Genomic DNA, 19,940 nt, shown 5'->3' on the forward strand with positions numbered 1-19,940 from the left:
AGAAGATAAACGTGTCATCAATAGGCTCTCCGTGCATAAAAAAACGAGGAGGACGCGGCTCCTCAAGCGTTCGTGTAACTTCCTGGGAAGCTCTGACTGCACATGAAGAGCGGGTCCACGGACGCCACCTTGGCGGCGATGAAGGAGTGGATGCAGTGAAGGACGGCGGTGAGATTAGCGAACTCCAGTTCCTGGAAGAGACGGAGAGAGACACAGATAAGGTCCGTGATGTTCAAACAATAAACAATAAACCACGTTATCGAACTTAACATCACCAGGGAGCAAGAAGTCCTCACTAGCTTACTGGTATAAGTAAGTAAGTAAGTCAGTAAGTAAGTAGGTAAGTAAGTAAGTAAGTAAATAAAGTAGGTAAGTAAGTAAGTAGGTAAGTAAGTAAAGTAGGTAAGTATGTAAGTAGGTAAGTAAGTAAGTAGGTAAGTAAGCAAGCAAGTAAGTAAGTAAGTAAGTATGTAATTAAGCAAGTAAGTAAGTAAAGTAGGTAAGTATGTAAGTAGGTAGGTAAGTAAGTAAAGTAAGCAAGTAAGTAAGTATGCAAGTAGGTAAGTAAGTAAAGTAGGTAAGTAAGTATGTATGTAACTAAGCAAGCAAGTAAGTAAGTATGTAAGTAAGTAAAGTAGGTAAGTATGTAAGTAAGTAGGTAAGCAAGCAAGCAAGTAAATAAGTATGTCAGTATGTAATTAAGCAAGTAAGTAAGTAAAGTAGGTAAGTAAGTATGTAAGTAAAGTAGGTAAGTATGTAAGTAGGTAAGTAAGTACCGTAGATGACCAAATAATCGCCCGCGTGCAAATACGCGCCTGTGCTCTAATAGCCGCCGGGGTCCGACCTCATTTGGCATAATAAACGCCGGTTCAATTAAACGCCCGGGCGATTAAGTGTTTACCATAGTCTTGCACAGAAAACAAAAGTTTTTTTTTAACAGCACTTCACCGGCTCTCACCTCTTCTGTCAGTCAGCCCCTCCTCTCGCTCTCTCTCTCTCTCTCGCATGCAGGCGCGCGCGCACACACACACACACAGACACACAAACACAGGCGCGCTAGACTGAGGGATATAGGGATATAGATAAATGCGCTAATGTACAGTGTTGAAATTACCGCGATCGACCCCCCCTTCCGTTATCATTCATAACACTGCTCTGATCAGCTCCCTGTGTCGCGGTAACACAGACAAACTGTCTTTGTATTTATTGTCTGATGTCAATAAAGATGCGTCGGGGGGAAAAAGTAGTTTTGTTCCAGTGGTGCTATGGTGAGCTCCTTGTTCTTTGCATGATGGTCTGGTGCTGCTCATTGCAAAAATAAATTGTAGCCTGTTGCAAATACGCGTCTGGTTCTTATAAACGCCTGGGCTCCAAGTCGATTTAGCATATTAAACGCCCGGGCTACTAAATGGTCATCTACGGTATGTAAGTATGTAATTAAGCAAGTAAGTAAGTAAAGTAGGTAAGTAAGTAAAGTAGGTAAGTATGTAAGTAGGTAAGTAAGCAAGCAAGTAAGTAAGTAAGCAAGTAAGTAAGTATGTAAGTATGTAATTAAGCAAGTAAGTAAGTAAAGTAGGTAAGTAAGTAAAGTAGGTAAGTAAGTAAGTAGGTAAGTAAGTAATAAGCAAGCAAGTAAGTAAGTATGTAAGTATGTAATTAAGCAAGTAAGTAAGTAAATAAAGTAGGTAAGTAAGTAAGTAGGTAAGTAAGTAAGTAGGTAAGTAAGTAGGTAAGTAAGTAAGTAGGTAAGTAAGTAAGTAAGTAGTAAGCAAGCAAGTAAGTAAGTATGTAAGTATGTAATTAAGCAAGTAAGTAAGTAAGTAAATAAAGTAGGTAAGTAAGTAAGTAGGTAAGTAAGTAAAGTAGGTAAGTAAGTAATAAGGTAAGTAAGTAAAGTAGGTAAGTATGTAAGTAGGTAAGTAAGTAAGTAGGTAAGTAAGCAAGCAAGTAAGTATGTAAGTATGTAATTAAGCAAGTAAGTAAGTAAGTAAAGTAGGTAAGTATGTAAGTAGGTAGGTAAGTAAGTAAAGTAAGCAAGTAAGTAAGTATGCAAGTAGGTAAGTAAGTAAAGTAGGTAAGTAAGTATGTATGCAACTAAGCAAGCAAGTTAGTATGTAAGTAAGTAAAGTAGGTAAGTATGTAAGTAAGTAGGTAAGCAAGCAAGCAAGTAAATAAGTATGTCAGTATGTAATTAAGCAAGTAAGTAAGTAAAGTAGGTAAGTAAGTAGGTAAGTATGTAAGTAAAGTAGGTAAGTATGTATGCAAGTAGGTAAGTAAGTAAGTATGCAAGTAGGTTAGTAAGTAAGTATGCAAGTAGGTAAGTAAGTATGGAAGAAGGTAAGTAAGTAAGTATGTAAGAAAGTATGTATGTAAGTAATTAAGTAAGTAGGTAAGTAAGTAAGTAGTAAGCAAGCAAGTAAGTAAGTATGTAAGTATGTAATTAAGCAAGTAAGTAAGTAAGTAGGTAAGTAAGTAAGTAGGTAAGTAAGTAAGTAAAGTAGGTAAGTAAGTAAGTAGGTAAGTAAGTAAGTAGGTAAGTAAGTAAAGTAGGTAAGTATGTAAGTAGGTAGGTAAGTAAGTAAAGTAAGCAAGTAAGTAAGTAAGTATGCAAGTAGGTAAGTAAGTAAAGTAGGTAAGTAAGTATGTATGTAACTAAGCAAGCAAGTAAGTATGTAAGTAAGTAAAGTAGGTAAGTATGTAAGTAAGTAGGTAAGCAAGCAAGCAAGTAAATAAGTATGTCAGTATGTAATTAAGCAAGTAAGTAAAGTAGGTAAGTAAGTAGGTAAGTATGTAAGTAAAGTAGGTAAGTATGTATGCAAGTAGGTAAGTAAGTAAGTATGCAAGTAGGTTAGTAAGTAAGTATGCAAGTCGGTAAGTAAGTATGGAAGAAGGTAAGTAAGTAAGTATGTAAGAAAGTATGTATGTAAGTAATTAAGTAAGTAGGTAAGTAAGTAAGTAAGTAAAGTAGGTATGTATGTAAGTAAAGTAGGTAAGTACGCAAGTACGAGGTAAGTAAGTATGTAAGTAAGTAAGTAAGTAGGTGAGTATGTAAGTAAAGTAGCTTGGTAAGTAAGTAAGTATGTGAGTAAGTATGTAAGTAAAGTAGCTATGTAAGTAAGTAAGTAAGTAAGTAAGTAAGTAAGTAGTAAGTAAAGTAGCTTAGTAAGTAAGTAAGTAAGTAAGTATCTGATTAAGTAAGTAGGTAAGTATGTAAGTAAAGTAGCTTCGTAAGGAAGTACGTATGTGAGTAATTAAGTAAGTAAGTAAGGAGGTAAGTATGTAAGTAAAGTAGCTTGGTAAGTAAGTATGTGAGTGAGTAAGTAAGTAAGTAAGTGAGAAATAAATGTAAAAACAAACATGGCGTCACCTTCATCTCTATCTGGTTGCTCTCAGCACTCTTGAAGAGGAGCTTGACCCTCGTCTTCCCGTCATCGGAGGAGCCTTTCAGTTGAGAGAACTTGTATCTCCACCGTGGCGTCTGCAAGGAGAGAGATGATGAAGGTTATTAGTATTAACGAGCTGAAACGCAACAGAGACACCGGCACGATCAAACCCGACATTTCAGAAAGGAAATATAGAATTATGATAAAAGGACATCAGCTGTATCCACTGAAAATGAGATTTCCAGAATAATCTCAAAATGTACCTTTAACGATAGCATGACATCTCTTCATTCAGAACGTTGGCGACTTGTTTTCTCTGAATACTGCCCCCCCCTCTCGGCTCTCTTATTTTATTTCCCCCTACAGTGGCCCTGATACGCCGTCGGAGGAAGCTACATGAAGAAGTCCAGAGTTTGGTCTCGAGTGAGATTCACCTTGGAGGCCTCGGAGCAGCTGAATCCGGATCCAAAGTCCACGGTGAAGCAGAGTACGCTGCCCTGGCTGCTGCACATGTAGCTCTTACACTGTACACACACAGTAACACACACACACGTTAGAGTTTACACACACATGCATGTAGTACAGACACACATGAAGACCATGGAAGCACATTCTTATAGTATCACTAATATCAACAATGGCAAACCGGCACAGGAGTGGAATGCAGCCCAAACCGGCACAGGAGTGGAATGCAGCCCAAACCGGCACGGGAGTGGAATGCAGCCCAAACCGGCACAGGAGTGGAATGCAGCCCAAACTGGCACAGAAGTGGAATGCAGCCCAAACTGGCACAGGAGTGGAATGCAGCCCAAACTGGCACAGAAGTGGAATGCAGCCCAAACCTTTATGAATGTTTTTGTTAACGAGTGAGAATTCTGGGATCTGCATAATGAAGTGATCTTTAATAACCCAGCTGAGATGATCAGGAAGATGATCCTGGAGTCAACCGAAGTCAACCAAACTAGAAACGTTTTAAACTGGTTTTATCAGGATATGGTGTATGAGGTCTGCTGTGCATCTCCAACACATGCAGTTTATCATCCATTACATTAAGTTTCCTATAGAAAACCTTGAGTCCGAACTCACGGAGCTCCAACGGGAACCGACTCCCGGCTGAAACACACAAAAGGAGAAGCAGCATTGTTCCTATTGTTGCACTATGATAATGAATCATCATAAACCAGAAGGATTGGCACCAAAGAAGCAGCACATTCAAGGCAACTCATATGATTTACCTAGCTATGGTAACTCATAAGTTACCTCCTATTGCTGCTGGATCAGGAACCTGTTATGTTACCTGAGAGAGAGGCAATATTCAGAGAAAAAAGGTCCCAACATTTATAAAGTCGTATATTTAGGATGCTAACAAGCAGCAACACCTCGTTAAGGTAACATTTCCTCTGCATACTGCCCCCCCCCCCCCCCGCTCCGTGGTACATTTGAGTAGTTCCAACTCTAAAAGCAGATTAGAATATAATAATAATTATGATGTTTGTAATGCATTAGAGACGGTGGTGGTTTTACTCCAAAGCTTTTGTTCACAGAAAGAAGGATGGAGATCCCAGAAGAGAAATATGGAACAACAAGACTCCTCAGGGTCTAAAGACCTCCTCAAGGCCACGTTGGGTAAGACCCCCCCCCCCGACCCAGTTTGAAGGTTCTCTGACGACGTTCCTCACGGAGCCACGGGAGACTCGTCTAATTGGCCGGAGAACACAGAATCCCAAGTTTCAACTGAAATGCTTCATGGCGTTCCTCCCGAGGAAGCTGTCCCACATTTGCATCATTAAAGACTGAAAAAATGCCACATTATCATATTTGATACTTCTGTGCTTTGAAGGGACCGAGTCACGGTCACAACTTATTCAACCCTGCTGCTGGTCTACTTCACAGACAGACAGGGGGTCCGCAGACAGACAGGGGGTCCACAGACAGACAGGGGGTCCACAGACAGACAGGTGGTCCGCAGACAGACAGGGCGTCCACAGACAGACAGGGGGTCCACAGACAGACAGGTGGTCCGCAGACAGACAGGGGGTCCACAGACGGACAGGTGGTCCACACACAGACAGGTGGTCCACACACGGACAGGTGGTCCGCAGACAGACAGGTAGTCCACACACAGACAGGTGGTTCACAGACAGACTGGTGGTCCGCAGACAGACAGGTGGTCCACACACAGACAGGTGGTCCACAGACAGACAGGGGGTCCACAGACAGACAGGGGGTCCGCAGACAGACAGGTGGTTCACAGACAGACAGGTGGTCCGCAGACAGACAGGTGGTCCACAGACAGACAGGTGGTCCGCAGACAGACAGGTGGTCCACACACAGACAGGTGGTCCACAGACAGACAGGTGGTCCGCAGACAGACAGGTGGTCCGCACACAGACAGGTGGTCCGCAGACAGACAGGTGGTCCGCAGACAGACAGGGGGTCCACAGACAGACAGGGGGTCCACAGACAGACAGGTGGTCCACAGACAGACAGGTGGTCCGCAGACAGACAGGGGGTCCACAGACAGACAGGGGGTCCACAGACAGACAGGTGGTTCACAGACAGACAGGTGGTCCGCAGACAGACAGGTGGTCCACACACAGACAGGTGGTCCACACACAGACAGGTGGTTCACACACAGACAGGTGGTCCGCAGACAGACAGATGGTCCACACACAGACAGGTGGTTCACACACAGACAGGTGGTCCGCAGACAGACAGGTGGTCCACACACGGACAGGTAGTCCACACACAGACAGGTGGTCCACACACGGACAGGGGGTCCACACACAGACAGGTGGTCCACAGACAGACAGGTGGTCCACAGACAGACAGGTGGTTCACAGACAGACAGGTGGTCCGCACACGGACAGGTAGTCCACAGACAGACAGGTGGTCCGCAGACAGACAGGTGGTCCGCAGACAGACTGGTGGTCCGCAGACAGACTGGTGGTCCGCAGACAGACAGGTGGTCCGCAGACAGACTGGTGGTCCACACACGGACAGGTAGTCCACACACAGACAGGTGGTCCACAGACAGACAGGTGGTTCACAGACAGACAGGTGGTCCGCACACGGACAGGTAGTCCACAGACAGACAGGTGGTCCGCAGACAGACAGGTGGTCCGCAGACAGACTGGTGGTCCGCAGACAGACTGGTGGTCCGCAGACAGACAGGTGGTCCGCAGACAGACTGGTGGTCCACACACGGACAGGTAGTCCACACACAGACAGGTGGTCCACACACAGACAGGTGGTTCACAGACAGACAGGTAGTCCACACACGGACAGGTGGTCCACACACGGACAGGTGGTCCACAGACAGACAGGTGGTTCACAGACAGACAGGTGGTCCACACACGGACAGGTGGTCCACACACGGACAGGTAGTCCACAGACAGACAGGTAGTCCACAGACAGACAGGTGGTCCACACACAGACAGGTAGTCCACAGACAGACAGGTGGTCCACACATGGACAGGTGGTCCACAGACAGACAGGTGGTCCACAGACAGACAGGTGGTCCACAGATAGACAGGTAGTTCACAGACAGATAGGTGGTCCGAGGACAGACAGGTAGTCCACAGACAGACAGGTAGTCCACAGCTAGACAGGTAGTTCACAGATAGACAGGTAGTCCACAGACAGACAGGTGGTCCACAGATAGACAGGTAGTTCACAGATAGACAGGTAGTCCACAGACATACAGGTAGTCCACAGACAGACAGGTAGTCCACAGACATACAGGTAGTCCACAGATAGTCCACAGACAGACAGGTGGTCCACAGACATACAGGTGGTCCGCAGACAGACAGGTAGTCCACAGACAGACAGGTGGTCCGAGGACAGACAGGTAGTCCATAGACAGACAGGTAGTCCACAGATAGACAGGTGGTCCGAGGACAGACAGGTAGTCCATAGACAGACATGTGGTCTGCAGATACACAGGTAGTCCACAGACAGACAGGTAGTCCACAGACATACAGGTGGTCCGAGGACAGACAGGTAGTCCACAGACAGACAGGTGGTCCGCAGATAGACAGGTGGTCCGAGGACAGACAGGTGGTCCACAGACAGACAGGTAGTCCACAGACAGACAGGTGGTCCACACATGGACAGGTAGTCCACAGACAGACAGGTGGTCCGCAGAAAGACAGGTGGTCCGCAGACAGACAGGTAGTCCACACACGGACAGGTAGTCCACAGACACACCGGTAGTCTACAGACAGACCGGTAGTCCACAGACACACCGGTAGCCCACAGACAGACCGGTAGTCCACAGACACACCGGTAGCCCACAGACAGACCGGTAGTCCACAGACAGACCGGTAGTCCACAGACAGACAGGTAGTCCACAGACAGACAGGTGGTCTGCAGACAGACCGGTAGTCCACAGACAGACCGGTAGTCCACAGACAGACCGGTAGTCCACAGACACACAGGTAGTCCACAGAAAGACAGGCTCTGGGTTTTTACAGACCCTTCAGACCAGATTATTGCCGTCGAGGCAGCAACGTGCAGAGGAACACACTCGACAGGCCTGCTGGGCCTAGCAACGGTTGCTAGGCTGCGGTTGGACAGTCTTAAACTCGTACATTCATTGATTCGGTTGAAGGCAGAGCTCCGCTAATCCTCCTCAAGTTCACCGTTCCTGCTCCTGTCTGTGAGTCTCAGGTCATATTCTCATCATACATCATCATTTACACAATGGAGACTGGATGGAGACACGGTGGAGACAGGATGGAGACACGGTGGAGACACGGTGGAGACACGGTGGAGTCAGGATAGAGACAGGATGGAGACACGGAGACATGATGGAGACATGGTGGAGACCTGATGGAGACACGGTGGAGACAGGATGGAGACACGGTGGAGTCAGGATAGAGACAGGATGGAGACACGGTGGAGTCAGGATAGAGACAGGATGGAGACACGGAGACATGATGGAGACATGGTGGAGACCTGATGGAGACACGGTGGAGACAGGATGGAGACACGGTGGAGTCAGGATAGAGACACGGTGGAGACACGGTGGAGTCAGGATAGAGACAGGATGGAGACACGGAGACATGATGGAGACATGGTGGAGACCTGATGGAGACACGGTGGAGACAGGATGGAGACACGGTGGAGTCAGGATAGAGACAGGATGGAGACACGGAGACATGATGGAGACATGGTGGAGACCTGATGGAGACACGATGGAAACAGGATGGAGACACGATGGAGACATGTTGGTGACCTGATGGAGAGACGGTGGAGACATGATGGAGACATGGTGGAGACCTGATGTAGACATGGTGGTGACCTGATGGAGAGACGGTGGAGACATGATGGAGACATGGTGGAGACCTGATGGAGACATGGTGGTGACCTGATGGAGAGACGGTGGAGACATGATGGAGACATGGTGGAGACCTGATGGAGACATGGTGGTGACCTGATGGAGAGACGGTGGAGACATGATGGAGACATGGTGGAGACCTGATGGAGACATGATGGAGACAAGATGGAGACCTGATGGAGACAGGATGGTGGTCACAGGTGCAGCATCCACTCGGTCTAACTGTCGCTGCAGACACATGAGTGACTCCATCGGTGACCTCACTGTGATAGCGGCGGCCTGCTGCTGCTGGTCACAGGTGCAGCGTGTCCTCGGCGGCCTGCTGCTGCTGGTCACAGGTGCAGCGTGTCCTCTGCCGGGTGCTGCTGCTGGTCACAGGTGCAGCGTGTCCTCGGCGGCCTGCTGCTGCTGGTCACAGGTGCAGCGTGTCCTCGGCGGCCTGCTGCTGCTGGTCACAGGTGCAGCGTGTCCGCGGCCGCGTGCTGCTGCTGGTCACAGGTGCAGCGTGTCCTCGGCGGCCTGCTGCTGCTGGTCACAGGTGCAGCGTGTCCGCGGGCGCGTGCTGCTGCTGGTCACAGGTGCAGCGTGTCCTCGGCGGCCTGCTGCTGCTGGTCACAGGTGCAGCGTGTCCTCGGCGGCCTGCTGCTGCTGGTCACAGGTGCAGCGTGTCCTCGGCCGCGTGCTGCTGCTGGTCACAGGTGCAGCGTGTCCTCGGCGGCCTGCTGCTGCTGGTCACAGGTGCAGCGTCGGTCTAATCCTTCACACACTAACCAGTGATGCTGGAGCGGTAATAGTCGTTTAGTGAGATTTGTTCCTCACCCCGAAGACAAGAGGCCAGCACATTTCCTCCCATGAGCGCTGCTGAAGGACTCTTCACAGTCTGGGGTGTGTGCTGGTCCTCCTAAGTCCCATGTGGATCCGGATGCCCCTCTTTGAAAGGCTCCGGGAAGCGGCTACGGGAAGCGGCTCAAGGTGCCGCGTAGAGATTGGGGTATTTGCCGAGCCGATCATGAGGTTCTCAGCCATGAAGACTTTTCTCTTGTAAAACTGAAACGTACTATTTGAAATACTTCAGAGGGATAAATCTGGCCTCCGTATGGAGTCTCAGCAGACCGAACCCACACATAAGCACTTAATCCTCCAAAGCAGTTCACTGTGACGGGACTGTACCGGGAAGTAAATATTCACAATATTCACTCCCCCCCTCATATTTGCCGACATGTTTTACTTAAATCCCCGTAGAGGATAGAGACACACAAAATTAACTTTTTGTAGGCTTTTCCTCTAAATGAAAGCAGACGGGGAGGGAGTCGCCTTGAAGGAGCAGCAAGGGGGGGACAACAGGACAACACCCAACTTCCTGTGCAGTTCTTCTCTAGTTCTGGGTTCTGCTCGTGTCCTGGTCACTACCTGGAGCATGAGGCGGGACCTGCAGTCCAATCAGGTTCACAGGTAGTCCAGCTCCTCCAGGATCCACATCCATCTGTGAGGATGAAGGTTTGCTTTGTCTCCCCGCTGGGTCTCAAGAACCTGGAGGAGGACCAGGAGACCGGGAAAGGACCGTGTGCATCAGGACCTTCGGGCCCTTCTGGTATTTCAGCGGCTGGTAAAGCTCCAGGAATTAGCATGTGCAGAATTAAGTGGCCAATGTAATTAAGTCCAGTGGACTCCTGACTCCAGCGAGCACACGAGCCTCCCGGAGATAAAGGGACTCAACGGCTCGGAGACTTTCCGATCAGTTTGTTGCCTTCAACCCCACAGGAAACCATTTAATTAGATCTGGTTTCCATGTTGACCCGGAATGGGTTTCAGTCTGCCAGTGATGCAAACGTCCTCTGACAGGAGCTCGGCGTTGAAATATTTATAAATGTCCCTATTTAAGGGTCCCGAGCAGCAGAGGCCCCGGGCTCCATCGCATTCTTAGCCTTTATCTTCGCTCGGCTGGACTAGGGGGGGGTGACGAGTCCGACCTGACATGTGGCAGACTTCCTTAATTCCTGAACACAATGTGTGATCATGACACTTTAAAAGTTCAGTCCTGAATACGGAGGAGTTGAGTCCACCATCAGAGTCCAGATGAGACCTGCTAGATCTCATTGTCAGGAAGACAAACCGCTCACATGGAAGAAGAGACGAGAATTTACTTTGTTCTTTTACTATAATATAACATCGCTATGGAGACCACCTGTCAATCACCAGGTAGCCCCGCCCCTAAAGCATCTCCTGTTGACTCAAAATGAACCAAAGAAATCACACATATTCTACTTGTTGTACTTGAAGGAGGTTTTTACTGTGTACAGGAAGTAGCATCACAGTGTTTGAGGATGGGACTCGAACACGCGGGCATCAGCAGACGTGAGCGTTGGCGAGCCGCGGTGCGAGCGCTATGACACATTCACACAGGAAGGGAGCAGACATAAGGACTTAAGGAGGCAATTTACTGGCTCATTGGTGTGAAGAGCAGCTCTTTAGTTTACTCTCGCCAGATATATTTAATATAACAATAACATTCATGGAAAACAGAGCCGCCTGCTTCCAGTCTGACACGAAATGGATTCAGTGACCAAGCGTTAAATTGGAAGGAAGGAGCAAGAAATCATCTCACACTGTTTTACTGTTAACTAGAAGGTAACAGTTATTAATGAGCAACCCCGTCTCTATTAAATAGATCTCATACATAGATATTATAGTACATAATGCTTTAAAACAATAATCATAACACATTTTTATAGTAACTTGTAGTCCGAGCGGATCAAAGAGTTACAACATTTATAAAATGGTGGGTTTGCTGCTCGTTCATATCAATTAAATAACAACAATAAATCAAAGGATTATATAGTGCTTTTTGGGTATTCCAAAACACTCAGACATCTGATTATAACATCATATTCATTTTTATGATTCTAAGCTGCAGTTAATGATTGTTTGATAGAGTTGTTGATTAATGAGCAGCTTACTAACACTTGAAGGCATGCTTTTAATATTTTAATATTCATACGCTGTGTCTCACCAACACGCTGCACACACTAATCTGAGAAAGCCCGAGGAGCCTGGATGTGTCAACTTGGAGAGCAACGATGATGAAACAGCAGTGAGTCCTGACGCATGGAGTCCCTTAAGGGTTCAGACCGACCGACCGACCTGACCCCTGACCCCTGAACCCTGACCTCAGAACCTTCCGGCTGGACGGTGGAATTATTAGACCGTGTTTCCACTTGGAAAACGGACTTCTCTGCATAGAAACCAACTCATGCGGTTCTTCGTTAAAGTCGGATGTCGTTGCTACGGATTAACGTTTTTCCCAACTCACTTAAAACCAGATGTTTCATAAAACCAAAGATCAATGACTCTTTTTGTATTGATTTACGATTATGACGATCAGGAGTATTTTAGGACTTCTTGAACTAAAATAATGCTGTATGTAAATGTGTTTACGTTGCTTCCACTGAGCTAACATACACAGAGAAGTTCGGATAACAACACACACAGAGGGACAGCAACGTCTCTGCTCGGCAGACATCGTTCGGAATAGTAAGTCTTAAAAACACCAGAAACACATCGTACATTATAATATCATGTATATAAAATCATGGTGCTTTTCAGTTAGCCTATTAGCTGGTTTGACTTGCATTGAGAAATCATTAGGCTAACTAGCATGCTATAGGCTATCTGAAAAGCACCATGCCAGTCTCTAGGTTTGTGAAGGGTAAGTGAGGATTTGGATTTTATTTTAACTCCAAAGGCCCAGGTGACTTTATCAGGATGCATAGTATCCTGGATCCATGTAATAACTGGCCTTTAAAAATAAAAATCTGCCTGCCTCTATGGGAGTTTAACAGAGGTGGCCATACTTATGCACCCTGTATTTTAATAAAGAACATTTATCTCTTTACGATACATTATTCATTCACAAAGAAAACTGGTGTCCTAAAAGGTAGGATTTTTCCTCATTTGTTTAATTAAGGAATTAAGATCAATTCACAAAAGGTGATTTTTATTCCTCTTTTTATTAGCTTTTTTTTTAACATTTAGCATGGGGTGCCTAAACGTATGCATAGCACTGTATAAATATATATATATATATATATATATATATATAAATACTCACTCGTATCCGCTGCACCTCCAGGAAGACAGCTCGTTGGAAGGACTTCTCCCAGACCGCCAGGTCCGTAGCCAGCTCCACCCTGAAGGTGTGGCTCTGGCCGTGACCCACCAGGATACTGAAGCACAGGGAGTCGCCGTCCTGCTGCTCGGGCGAGTGTTCGAGTCCCAGGTATAGCCGGGCCTGGAGCCAGCAGTCCTCCGCCATCCACAGCTGCAACACAACGTCTCAGTGACGACAGGCCGCTGCATCGCCCTTCACCAGTAAACTCCAAGTAAATTTGCCACTTTATAAATATATATAGCCGATATAAACAAGTTGCCTGGTTCCGCTAACACCGGATGTTGGCTGTTGCCATGACAACAAGTGAAAACTACCGCTAGCATCTTAGCCCAACCGCCCCGATCAATAAACACTTTTTTCCCCTACATTGGCCCGAATATGCCGTCGTAAAACTCCTCGACTCCTCGGTTTATTTTATATATATAGTTATCTATTTATGACCTTCGGTCAACAGAGCTCCAGGAACACTGTTCTATGTGATAACGAGCTCAGATGAAAGCTGCAGTCATCAAATTTTGAACATCCCTGACTCATCACAGCAGCCGGCTCTGAACATACCTTGTGGACCTTGAAGAGAACCTCATAGAGGTTATATGTTGTCTCAGCGTGTCCCCAGTCTGCAGCACTGATCTGAGAAATAAACATCAAGAAGGTGAGATGAAGAGGCAGCACATCAGAAAGGACTTTTCACACTTGTTAGCGGAACATCCTTCTCTAAATACTTCAGGCAAATGAGAGGCGGGCAGGTGGATGAGTGGTGTGAAGGGTCGGAGGACAGGTAGACTTCACATCCACAATGATCCGGGTCCGGAGACTCAGACTGGAAGCTCCATCACACTAACATCATCATCAGGGTCAAGACATTTTCTTTTAGAGTCTAAATCCCGAACCAGTCCCTGAAATGAATTGAGCCAAACCATTTTTTCTTCAAAAAATGTAACTGTTTTCAGACCGAGGACCCCCAAGGCCTATAGAGACCTGGTGAAGGGACCCCCTATTACATGTCATGTAAAACATGACTTGAAAAACGTTGAAGACCTCTGGTGTAGAACTCCTCTCACCAACACCTCGCCATGTTTGATTGGTCTGCATCAGCTCAAATAATACTTTTCTTGTACTGCTGCTCTGCATTCAGGTGGACTTCATGCTGCTCTGCCCGGCTCCCATCAGGCTGCACTTATATTATATATTATATTATATATATATATAAGCACCAACAGCTCCAGCTCCAGCCTCGCTGCCTGAGTTCAGCTTGAAAAGAAAACATCAGACACGTTTCCTGCAGCACCATATATGGTCAACTCAGACGTTCATGTTAAGGTGCCTCTGCAGAGACGGTGATGCTGCTTTGGGAATGTTCTGGTAGCTGGAGAGAAAACAGACCCAAGAACCTCTAACACGCAGCGATGCAGGAGGAACCGCAGCGAGGAACTCTGCCGGACTGGAGTCCAGGTCTGAGGACTAACAGCTGGAGTTCCCGTCTCCACCCTTTCACTTTTCGTGAAACGCACATATTTGCTCTCTTGCCGAGTGCACACTGTGTCCGTCTGGTAAATACGAAGCTCAGCTTGAAGACGGGAAATGGATTACATCGTGTTTCGTCTGTACAAAAACGTAAGGTCGAGCAAGAGGTTGCCAGGCAACCGGCGGAGACTGCAGAAAGCTACTCTGCCCAATGTTCAAGAAAGCCAGTAAGAATATTTTACAAACTGTTGAAATAGTAGAAAATTGTGAAATGTAAAATCAATAAAAGTAAGATATACGGTATAATAGTGCCGATCACAGGCGATACTCTTCAACATGTATTGACTAGTATAAGCATTCTCACACTCTTTAGGAAAACTCATTAAATGTATAATACATGTGTTGTAACCACATTTCATTATTAAGGCTATACAATCCTTGAGGGCATTAATTACTGAGACTGTGTTACTTTGATGAGGAGCTGCATCTCCTGAACACTTTGAATTCCAGCAAGGTCAGGATGCGTAATGCAACCCAGAATAATGACGGGCTGAAACTCTCGGCCGGATCGTGTCACGCAAAGATAGCGTCAGCAGGTTTTAGACTTTTGAGAGCAGCACTGTCAACGTTAACGACAACGTAAACGCTGAATCAGCTCCTTTTACTGGTCAACACGCCTTCACCAGATTAGAGGGAATATCAGAATACACTTGAGCTGGAATAAAAACATGAACCAGGTCTGAGCTTAGTCGTAGCGTAAGGTCCAATCCTGATTCCGAAGACCACCCTCCCAAATGTGGCACAACCCATTTTTCTCTCCCGGACGATGAGTCGTGATCGGTGTGGTCCAAAAGGTAAAAGGTCATTGAAGTCATTTTTACTCGTACATTTCAGAGCCGTTAGATATAAAAATAACAAATGACCCTTTTATTTATTGCAGAGATCTTCAACAGGGGGTCTGGAGAGTTACTGCAGGGGGTCCCCGAAATTATTTGATCTCAAACTTTTTTTCTTCTGAAAATTGTCCAAAAATCCACCTTAACATGACTCCAACCTATATAAAGCACCTCCACCAGTTCTCTATGGGCCTTGGTGGTCCTTGGCCTGAAAACGTTGGAGACCCTGGTGTAGATAGTTTGGGCCCAGTCGGAGAGGGGGAACGTGTCACAGTATAGGGCTGTTCGATTTTGCCCAAAAATAAAATCCCGATTTTCTTCTCTCAAAATCCGATTTTCGTTTACGATCACCATTATTTTGTGAAATGACAGAAGGCAAAGAAATGATTTCAAATATACTGTTTTTTATTGAACATTTTGCAAATAATTTCCCCGTTGGGATTTGAGTGCAAACCTTGCTCTTATTAAACAAAAAATCCCTCACGGGATTAAAATAAAGAACAATTCATGAACTTTTGCCATCTGGCTTTGCTCCATGTTATCGTTTCTTTATGGATACAAAATCAAAACTACGAGGAAAACGTTTTCGTTTCTGCGGTGACTGGGAGGGACGACAGGCGCTCGGCTATCTACTGCTAACGTCTACGGGGTGATTTGAGGTGAGTAACTTCATGCTAAAACACACATATTTATGTCGTTTTGCAACACTATTTGAGCTAAACGAGCGCTGTGGTGTCTCGTACGGACCCAACCTGTGTTGCATAGGTCTTGGAATTGTTTTCTGAGGCCCAGGAAAGCAGATAAAAGTTGCCCCAATGGGTTAGCATTGTAGCGAGTCTGGAAGGCTGCCAGGCAGGTACAGATCTCGGGCTAGGCAACGTCAATTTTTGTCGGGTTTTTTGCTTCTAATAAGTCGGGATGACCCTGAGGACAACGGACATGGGGTCAAAAATGACCGGATTTCTCCTTTAAGGTGTGTCCATTAAACAATTAATGAATAAAGTGCAGAACTTTAACTGAACTAAAAAAAAATTTTTTTTTTTTTTTAGTTTTTCATGTTTTTAACATCGTCCTAACTACATAATCACGATTACAATTTGAAATTGATTAATCGAACAGGCCTACACTAGTAATTCCATGCCTCCACTGTGATACATGTTGACAGATCTTGCCATCAGATTGTAAAAATGAAAACAATAACAGTAAATCATCATGTACAATCCTCGTTCCACTGCCATATACAGTCAGCCATAATCACAACAAATATAAACCGGGTGCTGCCCGCCTGTCTTCTCTCATTAAGTTATAACTGAAGCAAACAGTATGTTAGAGATGCTGCCAGCTTGTTTCACGAATACACAGATCACAGATCAGAGAGCAGCAGCTTAAGCTCTGACACATTCTCATGCTGAGCTGAATCCACAGTAAGCAGGGTTTGCACCTGACTGAGTGTAAGTCGGTGCGATGGGAAAACATTTCAAATGAGCCTATAATTGCATCTGAATGAAGCAATTGATCAAGTATTAAAATGATATGAGAGTAATTACCGGGGGACTTCTGAAGATCTGAAAGTATGGTCCTCTTAGCGCCAGGAACCTGAACAGGGAGGTCGGACCGGCGACGGCCGGGGGGCTTTCACACGCCCAGCCCATGTGAACAATCTGCAGATACACAGTTCTACATCAGTGTTCTACTTCATAATATACAGGATAAAAGATGTGTACTTTACGAGGGATTGAACGAGTACTACGACGGCGTATTAGAGCCACTGTAGAGAAAAAACGAAGCCGAGAAAGGGTGGCAATATTCAGAGAGAAAAACTACGAAAGAGTACGATGCTAACAACCGGCATCTATGCTAGCAAACTTCCCATGAATGTAGGCATTTATGTTTCTAATGAATCCATCACAACTAGGGCTGAAACTCCAGTTACTCGATTACAAAAAATGCTTGAGGCAAAACATCTGCCTCAAACCTCGATTCAATTCCTATCTCGGCATTATGCAGCTGCTCAGCAGGTCATTGTTCCGCGCGGACCGTTGTTGTAATACACCATCGTAGTACTCGCTCAATCAATGGCCGAGTAGTAAAATGTGTAATGAGTGGAAGAAGCACAGTGAGGCTCCGTTTGAAAGACTTCCCACTGTACAGCCTTTTATCTACCAGACAGACTGGGACGTTTCCCTGCTTCCCTCCGAGCAGCAGATCTGGACTGGATGCACTGCATTAACACTCCACCCTCATCCTGTGATGAATAATGCACATCGTGGTCTACATGATGGTCTGCTGACGTTAACCTTCCAAAATGTTTCCAAGCCGTTGTTTTGGCCTCTGGTTGAGTCCAGAGTTAGTGCGGTTGTATGCAGACGACACCATTCTGTTTCTATAAACTGTATAAACTATGAGTGAACGGCCTAGACAGAGATCTCATGGTCTGCTGCAAGTTATGTATCTGGTTTCAAAAAGGTATGTGGAGTCGGGTCTGTGTTAGCATACCTGATCATCTGAAGAGCAGTATTTGTTGACGATCTTTATCTGTGACGGAAATAAAAACTACAATCAGTGAGATCCACACACACACACACACACACACACACACACACACACACACACACACACACACACACACACACACACACACACACACACACACACACACACACACACACACACACACACACACACACACACACACACACACACACACACACACACACACACGTTTCATTACTTGAGAAAAAGCTGAAAACAATGGCCAACATGAATGCAATACAATGTAATAACCCATTTAATCTCAAGTAACAACATTTTACTATTCAGATGAGCAGCTTTAATAACATGGCATGAGCTGGTAAAGCAGGTTTCACTAATATCTATCTCTTTCTGTCTTGCTAATTATCTCACAATAAGTGGTGCACAAGTGTACAACATAGTATGAATACATGTTTGGGAGAAAAAGCTGCTTTTCTTCATTTCATAGTTCACAGAAAGAAGATGCCACACATTAAATTGAGATGTGAAAACCACCTGGAGGCTCTGTACGAGTGTGAAGTTAGAGTCTCAGAAGCAGTGTTTAGCTCTTGCAGTGTGTATCTTGGAGGTGATGATGATGATGATGAAAAATTTTGCAAACCAGTGCAAAACATTTCCAGACTGAATGGACCCCGACTGTGTCAGCGTTTCACACCCAGCGTGGCGGCTGCTCCCGTCTCACCTCACCTCACTTACAAGCTGAAGGTAAATTGTCACTTGAAACATGCTTTAATTGGCTGCAGCAAGCTGCCCGATCCTTTCTGCTTCAGTGTCTCTAAAAGAACATCAAACAGCATACAGTAGTCCTCCACCCCGCCTGGTGACAGCCATCCACAAACACAGGAACCCGTGGGTGTCAGTCTATTTAAAGGTTGTAGGTCATTAAAACTAAAGTTGCGCTCCCTCCAAAAGGGGGCACACAATTACATCCTGATTGGCCGTTTAGCAATCACACTCCACGTCGGTAATGAGGCGATGCAGGCATGAATTAATCACCTTAAAGAAGGCAGCTGTGCGGTCTGTGAGCACGGGCGTACAGTATGTCTGCATCCCAAACACAAACGTGTCACACCGTCAGTGATGATCAACATGAAACGGGAGGAAATGAGAGAGGAGAATGACTGCTTTGCACTCATTAATGAGGTATGAGGGCTCTTTAATGTGAGCAGAGGCAGAGAGGTGAACCAGTGTTGGGCTGGTAAAAGCTGTCGCTGTCATCGATGTGACTCTGAAAAAACAACCTGTGGGCAACCTCCTATCTTTTCTTTATTGAGATGGTTTTATCAGCTTTAAAAGAGGATGACAGCATAAAAAATCACTAACTAATTCACCAAATGTCCCATCCATCAATTAATCCCTCCGCTGATCCGGGGCCGGGGGGGTCGGATGTCTCGGCTCCTCGTCGTAACTTGAAGTCCGAGTCCGGCCGTCCTACGAAGGAAGCTCAGTCTCTGATTCTTCAGCCTCTACCCAAAGCTCATGACTGTAGATGAGGGTCAGAATGTAGACCGACTGGTAAATCAAGGGCTTTGTCTGGTGGCTAAGCTCCCTCTTCACCACAATGGTCTGGTACTGAACTGATCCATTTTACCATCACCCATTATCCCCCAGACCCCTTCGCTCGGGGCAGAGACCCCAATCCTAACCCCGGATGGTGCAATCCACCAGTTCATTCCCCCAGGCCTCAGACGTGGAGATAATGACCCCCGACTGCGTCACACTCAGCTGCTGCTGAAAGTTCTGAAGGAGCCAACAGAACCACATCGTCTGCAAAGAGACGCAATTCTGAGGTCCTGCTTCACTTTGTGCCCAAAATACAGATGCAGCTCTCACTTTGACGATACAAGGACCGGAGTCGGACGGCTCATAACAACGACCCCAGGACCCTGTGTTCCCACAGTACCCTCCCCACAGGACTTCACGGCCAGGACAGATCTGCAAAGGTCCTCCTGTATCTGAGGTTCAACAAGCCGGCGGAGTCTACTTTCCAGCACCTTGGAATAATCTGTTATCCTGGTAATCGAAGCAGACTCTCTGGTCCCCCTTTTTCAAAAGATGTGATCGACCACCCTGGTCTGCCACTCCATATCTCAAATGTTGTAATTCCATAACTAATAATTACTATTACTTGTAATATATCCACATAAATAATATGA

General features: G+C 46.0%; 1 protein-coding gene across 1 annotated transcript in view; it reads right to left on the reverse strand.

The window, feature by feature from the left end:
- sntg2 (syntrophin, gamma 2) overlaps positions 1-19,940 on the reverse strand; it is a 48,707-nt gene that overhangs the window by 466 nt on the left and 28,301 nt on the right. The window contains exons 11-17 of the mRNA XM_084014290.1: positions 17,749-17,787; positions 16,800-16,913; positions 13,451-13,522; positions 12,833-13,042; positions 3,818-3,907; positions 3,368-3,478; positions 1-191 (exon numbers count right to left, since the gene is read on the reverse strand). The exon at positions 1-191 is cut by the window's left edge and continues 466 nt beyond it. Of these exons, the coding sequence (XP_083870416.1) occupies positions 63-191; positions 3,368-3,478; positions 3,818-3,907; positions 12,833-13,042; positions 13,451-13,522; positions 16,800-16,913; positions 17,749-17,787 (765 nt within the window). The 3' untranslated portion in view covers positions 1-62. The remainder of the gene's footprint in view (positions 192-3,367; positions 3,479-3,817; positions 3,908-12,832; positions 13,043-13,450; positions 13,523-16,799; positions 16,914-17,748; positions 17,788-19,940) is intronic.

Source organism: Eutrigla gurnardus, assembly GCF_963514095.1.
Source record: "Eutrigla gurnardus genome assembly, chromosome: 7".
Lineage (NCBI taxonomy): Eukaryota > Metazoa > Chordata > Actinopteri > Perciformes > Triglidae > Eutrigla > Eutrigla gurnardus.